Genomic DNA, 14,675 nt, shown 5'->3' on the forward strand with positions numbered 1-14,675 from the left:
CTCATCACTTTCACATTATTAAAATCTCCTATGACAATCTAGCTTGCATCCTTGAATGAGGATCTATTATTTGATTTTATGTCCCAAAAAAGCTTCCTCAAGGATTTATTGTTCGGAGCGTAGATGTTAGAAATAATCGAAGTGAGATTATCCATCAAGTACTTACATCTTAAATTAATAATATTGCTATCAGAAGAAAGAGGAATATCAAAGATAACATTTTGATTCCAAAAAATTACAATATCTCCAGAAGCTCCTTCAGCACTGCCTCCTACCACTCCACAATTTTTATAGAGTTTTATTTTTTCTGCACAGTCTTTGAGCATTTTAGTCTCTTGAAGCACCACCATATTCAACTTGTGATCTCTGATAATGTCTTTCACATCTTGTTTGTGAGGGTTATTTAACCCTCGAAAATTCCAAGATAAAATCTTCATTTCTTGGGAGTATAATTTTGGATGGTAAATTGCTTACCATCTATAATATTCCACACTTTCCATTTCTCTACTCTGTCTCGCAATCCTCCTACCTATATAGTTTTTTGGTGATCCCACATCCACTTTGTGCAATCCATGGGTGGATCTCCCAGTAAAAATGGAAATCTTAATCTCCTTGTCCACTTTTTTCCTATTCCTTTGTTGGGCATGCTCTACTCGCTTATTAACACTACCTTTGGATTCAACCTTCCTATCACTGGATGATGAGAAGTCTTTTGGGAAAGTAGATTTCACAAATTCAACTTCTTCCGAATCAACCAAAAGGATGACATTTCTTTCTCCTAGTATAGGGCACTGATGTGCGTTTTGGAAGAAAGGGATCCTATCCATACTAGTGAGAGAATCTTCTACCCTCAAGGGATGGATCAAGGGAGAAGAATTCATTTCTCCTTCTTTATCCAAATTTTGTGAGATGAGATAACTGCCCACATCTTCCTTGTTTAAGAACGCATCTTCTCTTTCCTCTTGAAAAAAGCAAACAAATTCATATTAGCATCGTTTCCAAAAGTAGTTCCACCTGCTCTTTATCAGCCTCAAAATTACCCTCTATGTGTAATCACCTAAAAATGGTCATCTAGACTATTAGCCCCCTTTTCAACATTTTGGCTAAATTAATTAAATCATTTATCTAGACCAAATTGCTAATAATCAATTTATTTGATTATAAACTATAGTTTGACTATGCTATCCTAAGTTCATTATTTGATTAAAAGAACATGTCCCCTTTTAATTAAATAAAACACCCCATTCTTCTAACCCACTTAAAGTGCACACATAAAGTCCTTTTTCTATTTTACAATTAAAAGAAAAAGCTTGTGAGACTTTTGTCTTATATGACAAGTCAACTTATATTCTATTGGTTGATTTGTGTGTGCACATGGATCACTCCTATTTTCGAATTCCACCGTTGATCATCCACCATCTTCATCTTGATCTCCACCGTCCATACATCTTTAAAAGGGAGATAGCTTTCCCCCTCAATCAATCCATTTTTTGAACATTGTTATGCTGCAGGTTTTCTAACAGGTTTTATTTGGAGCTTTGTGGAGAACTTCTCTTCCTTGTCTACATTCTCTCATCCATGGCATTTTAGCTTAGATTCATGTTGCATGTTAGTTTAGTTTCTATTTTGCAATAATCTCTCACATAGCTTAATATTTGGATTGTAACACTCTCATTCATATTCTAGCATAGCTGCATTTGACATTCTCATTCTAGCTTAATCTTAATTTGCATTGCATCCTTGAGGAACTCCTTGGGACATTTGCATTCTTGCATCTTGTCTTTGGAACCTCCCATTGCATGGTTTACTAGCAAGAAGAGTATCTCTAAGGCTCATCTGAGAGCTTTTTTATTCTTGAAATATACTCTCTTGCACTCCATGGATAGGGAGCTCTAAGCCGGCATCTAAGCATTCCAACTCATGGAATGGTTTGGATAGAAGGGTTTAGAGTGGGACACTTTCGAGTGTACACTATGTTCTCTGCAAGGCTTTCCTTCTCATTTGCATATTTTTCTCCTTGATCCTTGTCCTCTTCATTTCCTTCCTCAGAAGGGCTTATCTTAGCATTCACCTTTATCTCTTCACAAGCATTATCCACTTCCTTTCTTTCATCCTTGTTTAGGGTATTCTCCCCATTCATAGTTTTGGGTTCCTTGACTTCCAAAAAAAATTCTCCTCTGGTTTTCTCTCAAAAGCAGCTATCTTAGCCGCTTTCTTAATTTTATTTGCATTCTTTTGCCCTGATTACTTACAGATAAAGCAAGCAAAGGGAAGATCTTCATAAACAACTTCCTACTCCCACTTTCCCAACTTAGACACTATAGTGATCTTCTCCGACATTTGAAAGTTGAACATTCTCACAAATATTGGCAAAGACCCACCTTGATTGGAAGCAGTCATTGGGTCTATATGGATAGACGCTCCCTAAAGGAGGAGATTGGCCCTTTAGAAACATCTTCATGCAGTACTGTAGAGGGAGACTAGGGAAACGAATCTAGATGGGGATCGTATGAAAAAAAGTATCATAAATATCCATATTTGGTTCCCATTTTTCAAGAGCCTACAAGTTTCTTCAAAACATCCACGGGCCACCACAAAGAGCATACTCCAAATCTTCCTTATTGGTGAAGCTAAAAGAGAGGAAACCACAAGGAAGAGCGGCTATATCCACTTGCCCCTTGATCTTCTATTTCCTTTCACCATAATTCAGACCACTTCAATGTTTGGTATTGGCCCAAAAAAAATTCCCACTAGCATCAGCTCCTTTGATGAAATTGAGTGCTCCACCAGGGCATTTGGGACGTGGATTTCAAACTTGCCTTTTTGAAAGTTCGCTTTACAAGTAATGGGCGTGAAAGAAGAATGACCAGCAGGTTTGACTTCAAAAAGAGAGGACCATTTATGGGCTGCCCAAGAAGCTTCCTATGAGGGATTTGCCTCTTGATTTTCACATGATGCACCCTCAGGATCCCCATGCACCATTTGGGTGGGAGGCTGGGCGGGTGAAGATCTCCCAGGCCCCCATTTGCTTCCTCTTCACTTGCAACGCCTCCCAAGTCTCCTGCACTACCAGAGTCCTTGCCGCCAGGTGTCTACCCATCCAATCTATCAATATTCACCTGCATGGGCACAACGCCAGGGCCCTGTCTGCCATTTCCCACATTCCTGCTCAATCCAGAATTCAAATTCACCATTGGCATTGGTTCTGAGATTTTTAATATAATTAATAAATTAGAAAAAAGGTCATATCAGGTGCAAAATTTTGACTGTATAGCTAAGGCTTCCCAAAATTACCCAGTGGTTCAAAAAGTAGATCACAATTTGCCCAGATATTTTCTAATGATGTAAAAATCTTCCTTTTGCCTAGAGAAGGCTTCACAAATAATATAGGGCTCTTAAACTATCCCAAATACTCAAATATCAGTTAGGCCGAAAGCTAGGGAAGCGCAAAATGAAGTTGCCATGAAAATTCTTTACCGCAATGAACTACGGTCCTGTGTACTCAAGGTGCTTTCTTGCAAGGATTGCCTGATATCTTACCAATAGAACCTCCAAAGCCTAGTCATCCTTCCAGGAGGAAACCACTTTCAACATGAAAAACTCATTTCCCCACCTCTTCAGCTTCACTCACGGTAAGGAAGATCAGAGCTAAAGGCTCTCTGAGATTTTAATCGATAGATTGAGGTAAGGGCAATCCCAATCACGTGCTTCAAGTATACATCTCTGAAACTCCCACCAATGTCAAGGAAACATGTTTCCACTCATGTGTAGGACCATTATGACAGTAATAGAGAGAGCATGGAAAAGAAATCCACTCTATTCAATCAGCTTGCTATGCATGAAACCTCCAAGGAACAGTGAGAACTCTTTCAATGGTGCCACCACAAACTCCTCCCAAAAGTCCAGCGGTTGTTCTAGTAGGATTCCTCCAAGGAACACCACGAACCTAAAATAACATCCATAAGGCATCTTACATTTCGGAGTGCTTTGAAGCATTTGCCAGCTCTCTTCTTGTCAATATTGTTAACTATAATGATGCCCGCTAAGTAAATATATGGTAGTTCTTTAATAAAATGCATTTGTTTCCTCCAAGTAAATATAAGGTAATCATTATTTCCTTAAAATGCAATGAGTGTGTCTCATTTGACTGAGATTTTAGAGATATCATGGATTAAACTGAAACAGAAGACAATGACAGAAGGTGTTCACATACAAAGAAACATATTTTTATCCAGTAACCACTATCTGAAAAACTAATTAATATAACTCCAAAGATGGTTATCTTAGGAGTCAAAAATAGGCATCGAGGTCCACAAACATAACGCATCTCCAAAGCCAAAAATATATATAGAAGAGGCTTAATCCACCCCTTCATTGAAGATTAATTACAGAAAGTCTAAACTAATTACAGAAAATCTAAACAACAAATAGACAGAACATTTACATGGTATAGATTATACTTTAAACAACAAATTGCCGCAAAACCTATTGCATATAGAAGGTCAAGGTCGAATAAGAATGCAAAGCCCACTAGCAGATGATCTTGATTTAAACCAAGGACTGCGTTATCCATTTGGCTATCTAATAGCTCAAATTGAACCAAACTTCTATTATCATGTTACATCTACAATTTTCCTGGATTGATCCAGAGCCCTTAATTCGCTTTCGTCACAATAGACTTGTTTGGAAACATTTGCACAGTGGATACAATTCAAAACAGACATCTTTGTAAACATTGCATACTTTAAGAGTTTAAACTACTGAATGCATAACAAGGAAACATTACAAGCTTACAAGATAAACTTTCTAAATGCAAAATTCACTTTACAATAAAATAGACAGTTTAACATTGGTTTTAGAAATTTAAGTTTGCACATTGCAAGGAAAGATGACAGCAATCCAAGCATCTTCCCTGTGCTGACATTGCAAATTGAATATCACTGCTCCAGCGCATGTTTAGGTTTATACAACAGTAAAATACTAATCTTGTCCAAACATGTATTGAGCAGACGAGGCTATTGGTGTTAACAGAGTATCCAATGTTTTCTGCAAAGAGAAATCACTGGGTATTGTCTGCCAGCTGTGATCTCCGGACTCCCCAAAACGATTTTGGCTCCAAACCTTCCCTAACTGCAGTGAAAAGCCAGCCCATGTGTGAATCACAGACGCTACAATGTGCAATAGTCCATGCATACCTGCAAAAGTCATCAATTAGTATAGGTTTTGGCAATCCTCTAAGTTATTAAAATAAACGTTAAGTGCAAAATTTCTCACCCTGGAAACCAACTGTGCTCAGTCTCGGCTCGCCCTCTTAGTGCCAATCCTTTGGTGTTGTAGAGAGTCAAAATTTCATGAACAAAGCCATAAGCATTTACATAGGCACCAACAGGCCCATCAGTAGACATTACTAGCATATTACGGCGTCTGGCTATGACCGTCTAGAAAAAATGAAGTTAACTTCAGTCAGTATTGTCTAGAGAAAATAAAGTTAACTCCAGTCAGTATTTCTTAATTAATTTCTGAATTATTAATTAATTGTCGACTGGAGAAAACCTATAAAAATTGAAGTCTCCTAAACATTAGTTGTGAAATGATTCTCACTAGCCTAGACATGAAAATAAGTACTAAACATTACTTCAAACAGTAAAAAGATTATCAAAAGATTGAATTAAGGGTTTGAATAATATGAAATCAAAGCAGCTATCCAGGATTTACTTTGTGTCCAAAGGCAAGTGGAGTGCAGTTCAAAGAATTAGATTTTTCCTTTATGATGGATATTTCAAAAACTTCGGATTAAGAAATCAACTACATTGCCATGAGAAATTATTCAGCCATACAGGAGCCCAAACATGATAAATAAACTAGATGGGAAGTCACTTACAGATTTGATGAAAGAAATAAAAGTTGTAATCTTGCCAGTAAATTAACTTACAATGCATATATAATAGCAAACACCATGCATGATTAAGAAAACAAAAGGATTTACCCTGAAGTAGCCCACACGTGAGAGAAATTTGAGCAACAACCAACTTAAAGTCCAAGCTTCAATGACAAATCAAATCTTAGGCCTCTTGGGCACACCACCAGCCTCAACCAAGAATTCAGTCCTTAAGACTAAGATCACTCACAAGCTATGTTCCAAAAGGTTTACCAAAAAGTCAAAAATCTAACAAATATAGGAAACTCTAGTTTTTTTATATATAGGTCATTTATCACATAAATCATAGAACAATATTACATAAGATTAGAGCTGAATTGAGAATTCGACTGAATCAACACAAATTAATAAAATTTCATTCGTTTCAGTGTCAATGTGCAGATATAATATATAATAATCACAGAAAACGGAATATCATATTGCTTTGATATGTTTCTTTGCCATCACAAGGTCTAGAACCTACACTCCACAACTATATATTACAGATTAATTCAATTCTTACAAGTGAATTAGACTTGTGTAAGCTATTAGATCAACAGAAAAGGGTCTTGACTTAAATGTCTTGGGATAAGCATTATTTCAATTGTTATCAACTATCAAGTAATCCATAAGTATTTTACTTCAGTTAAACCATGTTGTCAAATCTTCTTCTCGGGGAGATCCCTAAGCCCCCTTAGAGGAATTTGTGATTGTGCCATATGCCTCCCAAGTCATAAACTCTCTCGTCAAACTCTTCTCACAGTGTATCAATACGTCAGACCTACTACTCATGGGAATTGACCACTTCCAAAGATTATCCATCATTTGACAACATGCCCCTGCTAACTCATGTAGAGGAAGAGGAAGGAGCAAATTCTTCTGGCTGCTATTTCTCTCTTGAAGCGAATGTAATCCATTTCCTATGTGCATGTAAATTCTTCACACTGGAACACCAATGGTCCAAATGAGGCATTCTCAATCAAAGAAAATATCCAGTATTACACCAGCGCGAGAGTACAGCGGTGCAGGTGGATGTCAGGACGAGTTTCAAGTGTGGGAAAAAAAAGGGCCTCAATTTGGGGACAACAGGGGTGCGGAGGGGGGCAGAGGCGGGGGAGGGGGTTGCATACTATATATATATATATATATATATATATATATATATATATATATATATATATATATATATATATATATATGACTGAAAATGCTAATTATGAAATGATACTTCAATATATTATATAACATACCAAATATAGTTGAATAGAGAAAATTGAAATGCGATTCACAAACCATAAATTCAAACTTGAAACTTGAAACTTCATAACCATTACCAATGACCATTTAACAAATTAACTTAGTTCAAGATGCAAGATTCAAAATTCATTGTTCAAATATGAATATCATATATCACAATGATGCTCATGATGACAATGAGCCGAGTAGCATGAAACAGTGAAATGAAATAATGTATCATAGCCATATCAAATAATCAAAGTGAGTAACTTGCATAAAATAATGAAATAATGTATCATAAACCAATTAGGGTTAGCTTGCATAAAAAACAAATTAAAAAACAAATGCAAGAAAGTATTTTTTTGAACTTTTTTGCCCATTCGGCCAGCCACACCCTACGATGCACCCACGTCTTGCATCCCACCCAAGTGCTCGACAGGTGCGACCAAGGTGTGGCCGCACTTTTTCGGCCAGTGGGAGTACTCGGGTGCACGATGCATCCGCACCAGGCACGTACGTGCACCAGGTGCTTCGAGGTTTTGACCCAAGTGCACACACCCACGTTACACTGAAAATATCTCAATCGATGGATCCCTCCATAAACATATTAACCCCCCTATACTAATTCTCTAAGTTACCACAATCATTTCTGGAAGTTGGAACTCAAGAATCAATTCGCTGCAAATCTGGATTTCATGCTAATTCATCCTAAAATTTGTCATAGATTGTCTGAGGGCCCAAATTTAAATAAATTTTGAGGACTTTTTTATTTCATAGTAGGAACATGGAATGAATTTCATGGAATTTCAGGAAAATTTTACAAAAAACTCATTTTTATTGACTTGTGCAAAACGTTTTTTTGCCAAATTAGGTCTATTCGACCCTTCAACCCTAAAAGTGGCCACTAAAAAGACCAAAAAGGTTGTTTTATATGTCATTTGTGCACTTGTGAATGAAAAGAAAAAATTCTTGCCTCCATTGCTAAACTTTCTAGTTTGGGTTGTCATTGATCAAGGAGTGCTGACAGGTGATTGTTGCATGCTCTAAGCTTGTTCATGAGCTATTCCTACATGGTTGCAAGTGTAGACAACTCCTCAAAGATTTCAACAAAAGTAGTAGAGTTTTGTTTATTGACTTATTTTGTTCAACAACGACCCAAATTGTGATATTGCTACCAAGATTCAACAAAGTTGTTTTTAGGTCAAACTCATTATTAATATTTTTAAGTTATTATAGTTTATTTATATTTAATACAATATAAGTTTAGACTTTAGTATTTATAAATTTTATATGTTTTGGATAAAACTTAATTTGGTTTAAAAAATTGAATCAAATTAAGGCAAAAAAATATTTTGTAACGAGGGGTAAACAATTTGACTTGGAACTACAAACCGACTAGGCCACAAATGGGGGACCTCATCTGCATTTAAAAATCCAACAATAACACCCCAACAAGGTTTGAACCTTGTTGGCAAGAAGAACAACACAACTTAACCACAAACTTTTTTTTTTTTTCATTTGTTGAACTTCATCCAAATTTTGTTGTTGCCAATCACAAACTCAAACTCGAACATTGCGACATAGGATGCAAGTATGGATGATTCCAAATTAAAAGCAATTCTAGGGAAGTAACCGAGAAAACATATGTTCAATAAAGTTTATGACTAAAGATTAAACAAATTCTAATATAGTGCTAAATTCATAATCATCTTTGACCACAAACTACTAGCTCTTTGTCTGGGTAATGTCACAGATTCTATACCGAAATTGTGCAATATTCAAAATCCAAGCCACACCTCGAAATATTTTCCACATCTATGGATTCACCCTTCTCCCATGCAAATCTGATATCGGTGTTTTTGTGCTTCCACTCTCTTCTTTGCTGATTTCTCCCTTCTCTGCTCTATTATCGCCTTTGTTCTAAAGATTTGTGGTGTTGTAAAATACCTAGTAGAGGGTTGTTGCAAGGGATTGGTTGGTTTTCGTGATGCTTTGCATCAGTAAGGTACTCCATGAAGATCTCTAGCTTGTGAGTGTCTATCATGCAGAAATTAAAGTCATCCGCCTCAAGCTGTAGAGGAATAGCTTCTATAAATTGCATTAGGATATCTTCTTCATTAGCCGACTTGCCATCTTCAGCAGATATATTGCATGTCACTTCTTGAAAATATTACCAATTACGCTCTCTTGATTATCACCCTGTTTTATTACCAATTAGATCTCTGCTATGAGTCCTTGAATGACTTGTTATTTGTTATCCATCAAATGTAAATTTTTTTAATACATCTCTACAGAAGAGATGACTTCATACTCACACAAGACATCCAGGTCAACCCCTGTCATGCTTCTCCAGATTTTGAGATCGCCATCCAATAGACTTGGTTGATGATTGAATGACAAGAAAGTTCATTCAATGTGGCTATTAACTTCTTTCTATTCTTCAACACTCTATATGCATCATGAATCACTTGGACACCTTGTGATTCTATGCGGCTACTCCGCTCTGTTGGTTCCCAAAACCGCAGATTGGAAATCCAAGAGCCTGCCACTTCTCCAATAGGATTCCACAATCAATTCTAGCCAACGAACGAGAATCATATTGATTTCTCTACAATTTAGGCTCCACTACACCCATGCGAGTAGATCTTCACCTCAAGCACTGATTGCTTGGTTCAAGACTTTTCTATAGTTAATTTAAGCTTTGGTGAGTTCTCCGACTGGCAAGGTCTTTAAACTCGATTAATATGGAGTTATGTGATAGTTTAAAATGAATATTTTGTATAAGGTTTTTGACAATGGATTTGAGGTTTGTAAGAAGGAAGATATAGATTTTCTGACTTCAAATGCAAATCCAATACTTCAATGATAAAAAGACCAATGCTTTAGCTTATTTAGGCAACAGAGTCAACTACAATGAAGATTATAACCTACAACTTTATAATGTTCTATGCACATAAACTATTAACAATTTAATAATCAACACATTATAGATCAAGTATATATACACAATTCTAAACTAGTCCAAATTGCGCTTTTACTCCTAAGGTCAAGGAGACAGACTAGACATAGATTCGGAAACAATCAAATATTTCACAATATCTGCGGTGATCAAGCTTAAAATGCCATAGATGATCTCATCCACTTCTATAACCTAAATTGTTTACAGAATTTTTTTTTAAATAATTATAAAGGACCAATCAACTAAAAATTAATTCTCCATGCCATTTAAATAATCAAAAAGGAAAATGGCTTTTATTAATCATTAAAATATAATTTTTTGAATTTTATATTACAAAACCATATTTAAAATTCCTTATCCCTCCTTCTAAGTAAAATATTTCTTCTTCTTATGAATTTTTTTTTCAAATATATCTTCTTTTCCTCCCCAATTCTTTCATCTTATATATCTTTACAAAGGGATGTTACGTTTCATAACAGTCATATCCTTTTAAAAAAATAATCGCACTTCTTCTATTTTAACATTAAGTAATTTGAATGTGACTTTGGTTTATGTAAACATCTTAATATGCTATTCGTATCTCCCTCATATTAATCGCTCATATTTGTGTTTTTCGTATTATTTCTCATTCAAAGACCTATGCTGTAATTGCCTGTGCCTTGGCTCCCAACTTGCAAACATCGCCAGTGATACTTCCTTTGGCCTGAGAATCTAACACAAATATGCATCCTTTGTATATGTTGTCTTCGGATGTTTTGTCACTTCCACTCACAACACCAATGTATGTATTTACCATGTTTGGCAACGGTTTCCAGCGGATACCATGAGTCTTTGTGCAGGAATGAAGGCCTTGAGGATTCATGTGTTGCTATTATTTGTCTATCATTATCGATATATGTATTCATTACATATTCTTCCGCAGGTTTGTTTTGATGCTGGGCACATATCTGAGCCTCCTAGGCTCTCTCATCACTGCCTGTGTCTATCAATCACCGTTTCTGAGGGTGATAAAGTCTATGGGCGTGTTTTCTTGCAAATAGGGATATTCAATACTCCCTCATTCTGCTCCTGAGATTTCCCCATCAGAGATTTTGACTTCATAATTTGCCTGAACAGACTGCCGTAAAAATTGCATCCATCACGATAGATAGAGAACAAGTATAACAATATTCTAGTTAAATGCCTGTATGATGGCTGAGTGTGTGATCGATCGGAGGCTCCTAGCAAGTTTTGCACACTGAGTATGTACTCTGGTCACACAGATTAGTATCGTGTGTGGATTATATCTATCAAACATATCCCGATATAGTGCCTTATATGAGCATATTGTACCATACACATTCTCTCTGCCCTTCATGTACTCAAGATGTATACAGTGTTCAATATTTTATCCTCAGGTGTCAAATACAGAACTTAGTAATTGATTAGTTGCCGCTTGCAGACAAATCTGAACAATTTCCTTTTGTGCATCGTATTCTTCTGCACTTAGACTGATATAGTCAGCAGTTTCATCTTGCATGTACGCTCTCTTCACTCCTGCATTCGCTTTACTACTCATATTCATCAATGAAGAAAAAGTAGTGTTCTCTGTCTTTGCCATTGATCACTAAAAGAGTGTTGCATCTTGTGTTGCAAATTTTGTTGTGGAGCTGAGCTTTGTTGTAACTGCTGTTGTAAATTGTGAGCCTGTTGCTGAAGGATATGATGTTGTTGTAGCTATTGCCTAGTAAACATCTGATTGCACCCCCAGTACAGAAGAATCAGATCTCTGTTGCATCTAAAGATTCACACTCATTCCTGGGAGATTTAATACCTGAAGAGTGCCCTCTCCATTATCTCCTCACATCCACATAAAGGGTGTATTCATCCTAGCATCGTCTTCCTTAATACATAGTGGATGACTCTTTGACTGTGCTTGGATTTATGCTTCTGACAGCATAAAGCTGATTGTTCACTCTATCGGCAGATATGTAAGGTAAAATATAAGATTAATCATATAATTAAGGATCAGATAGGATTCTTAAATGGAGACCCTAAATTTTGCAAAATTTAGGGCTCCATCTCACTCATCCAAGGCCTTTGCTTTCCGTTCCACCAGGGCTTTATTTTGTCTATGGTATTCAGAAGTAGTGCATTCTCTTCCCATAGCTTATTAGTTTTCTACCCCATCTTGTTGATAACTCAAGCGTGTTCGTTTACCAAGTTTGATACATGTTTGTCAACAAGAAGCTCAACTACCTCTTTATACTTGATTTCATCATTTCCAATCACAACCCTTGAAAGCATTTTTGTTTTTTTCATTCTTTGGGGTCTTAGTTCTAATGGCTTGTGTGAAATCATAGTCCTCAGATGGGATTTCTTCCTCTTCTTGTAATTGCACCTAGCCATGGAGGTGGAGAGAAAGAGGACGACTCTACTGCAGATGTGGTTACCAATGTACTGAGACAACCTGTGCAACTGTGATCACAATTGGTGGGGTCTGTGTCTAAATGACCACTGGAGTAAGTTTGCTCAAGTAACTTAGACATGAACTGCTTGAAACACGTTGAGGTGGTGTCCAAAACGCCATGGATGAAATTGTCATTGAGTATGGGTCAAACACACTCTCAATGCTCTGGTATTGATCCTCTTACATGATTGCGGGAGCAGCTAATGGGCAGAGAATGCCATGGATGAAATTGTCAGAGTATGGGTCAAACACACTCTCAATGGTCTAGTACTGATCCTCTAACATGATTGTGGGAGCAGCTGAGGAAATAGGCAGAGCTGGTGTTATTAGGACTGAGCCTACAGGAGGTGACTGTTTTGTGGAGAACACATCCATAGTTGTGTCCAACAGTGAATCAGATAATTCATCCAACAGGTGCTGAGTTAGGAAGCGTAGTGGCAACTGATGCATCCACAAGATCTTAGGCTTTGGAGGCATCTCATCATCGTTGATATCAATTTGGATCTTCTGAGGTTCCACGCTCTTTACCTCAAGGACCCTTCTCACAGCCTTACCTCCTTTGATGGTAAGCTTTGGAATGAAATTCAAGGCTCTAAAGCTAAGGTTGACGTACCATCCTTACCCTTCCATTTAATTTTTGACCTTAAACCAATTGGACCAGCAGGATCAAAATCTTTTCTTGGCTTGGTTTTGAAACATTTAAGGCCTCTTATCTTTAACCAAATGTTGGTATTGGCAAGGATGGACTGAAACCGCTCCTAGATAGAGGCACTCTCCTTGGATGACCATGATGGAGGTAGAAAGAGCAAGCTCTCCACATGATGCCTTGTGTAATTTGGATCAAGGATGTCATCAGCATCTTCAACCCCAACAGGGATCTCTGCAAGGTTGAAGTCAATGATCTGCTTGATGGTCGGAAGGCAACAGTCCAAACTCTGGATGTCCACCTCTATGCACAAATCAATCATAGGTCCACCTCTGTACACTGCAGCATCCACTCTCCTTAGAAGATCTTCCGTGTCCATGTGTGAGATATCGGTATGCCTTAACCTCTTCACAGTATGAAGTAACCTGTGATGGAGGAATGGAGCTGTGATACTAATCACATTGGTATTTCATCTTATTTTTCTCTTTGCCTTCGACTAATGCAGCTTAATCTGACATGGTGACTCTATGAGTGTGAGTAAATGTTACATCAAGATTCCACAAGTTGATAAACACATCATGGGATGGATCCATTTCACGTTTCTTATCCACAAGTACAAATTTTGGAATGTTGTGTACAAGGGTATGGCTGGAAAATTTTAGGGCAGCGAAGAGATGAATGGACTTGGGCTAAAAATCAAAATGGTTGTGTGGTGAGAAAAACCAAAAATGGGTTTTCAAAGGGTATTGCATGTGTGGGCAGCAAGCTTTATGATGGAGGAATGTATGAAAAGTGAATGGTATGGCATCTACTTATAAATGAAAGTTTGAATTTCCATTACAAGTGAACCGGTAAGCAACTACCAACAAGGAGTTTAAGTCATGTGGCAGTCATGGAATAAGTACAAATAAGGAAAATGAAATGCATGAAGGTGAGTTCTTGAGATGCATTTGCTTGCTTTTCTTGTATACTTCTTTCATAGAATAGAGTTTTTAATCTTGACTACATATGCAAGCAAGATGAAGTACTTGCATATGTAACTTAAAAAATTTAAGACTAAAGACATAAGGATCGACATATAAACAAAACATGTGCAAATCTGAAAATGAAATGAAAGATTTGTAATTACCAACATGAACAAAAATATATACATAAAAGCCCTAAGAACAAGGAAACTTACCTCTCTTAACCAAAAACAATATAAGTCTTTAGAAATCCTTGAGCAAAATCTGAATCAAATCCAAGGAATTTTTGGATTTAGAGAAAGATTGCAAGTAGAAGATTATATAAACAACAAATCTTGTCTCGATCCTCTTGAAATCAATGCATATTTGAGTCAAGATGAGTTGCTTGACAAGTGTTCCATGATAGAGGAACAAAATGCACAAATATAGCAACCATTTTGAATCATTCAAACCTGGAAATGCTTGAAGAGATGTCAATATGCAAAGGCAGCCAAAAACGGCAT

The 14,675-nt window shown here is 36.9% G+C and overlaps 1 protein-coding gene across 2 annotated transcripts in view; it reads right to left on the reverse strand.

Annotated features, from left to right (window-relative positions):
• Nucleotides 1–4,803: 4,803 nt before the first annotated feature.
• LOC149552234 (ATP-dependent protease La (LON) domain protein) overlaps nt 4,804–14,675 on the reverse strand; it is a 63,141-nt gene continuing 53,269 nt past the window's right edge. For both annotated transcript variants that reach the window (XM_089787755.1, XM_089787756.1), the window contains exons 9-10: nt 5,275–5,438; nt 4,804–5,195 (exon numbers count right to left, since the gene is read on the reverse strand). In XM_089787755.1, coding sequence (XP_089643881.1) covers nt 5,060–5,195; nt 5,275–5,438 — 300 coding nt within the window. In that variant the 3' untranslated portion in view covers nt 4,804–5,059. The remainder of the gene's footprint in view (nt 5,196–5,274; nt 5,439–14,675) is intronic.

The sequence above is a fragment of the Cupressus sempervirens genome, chromosome 6, assembly GCF_028749045.1.
Source record: "Cupressus sempervirens isolate cs-2001-9-10 chromosome 6, ASM2874904v1, whole genome shotgun sequence".
Taxonomy (NCBI): Eukaryota; Viridiplantae; Streptophyta; class Pinopsida; order Cupressales; family Cupressaceae; genus Cupressus; species Cupressus sempervirens.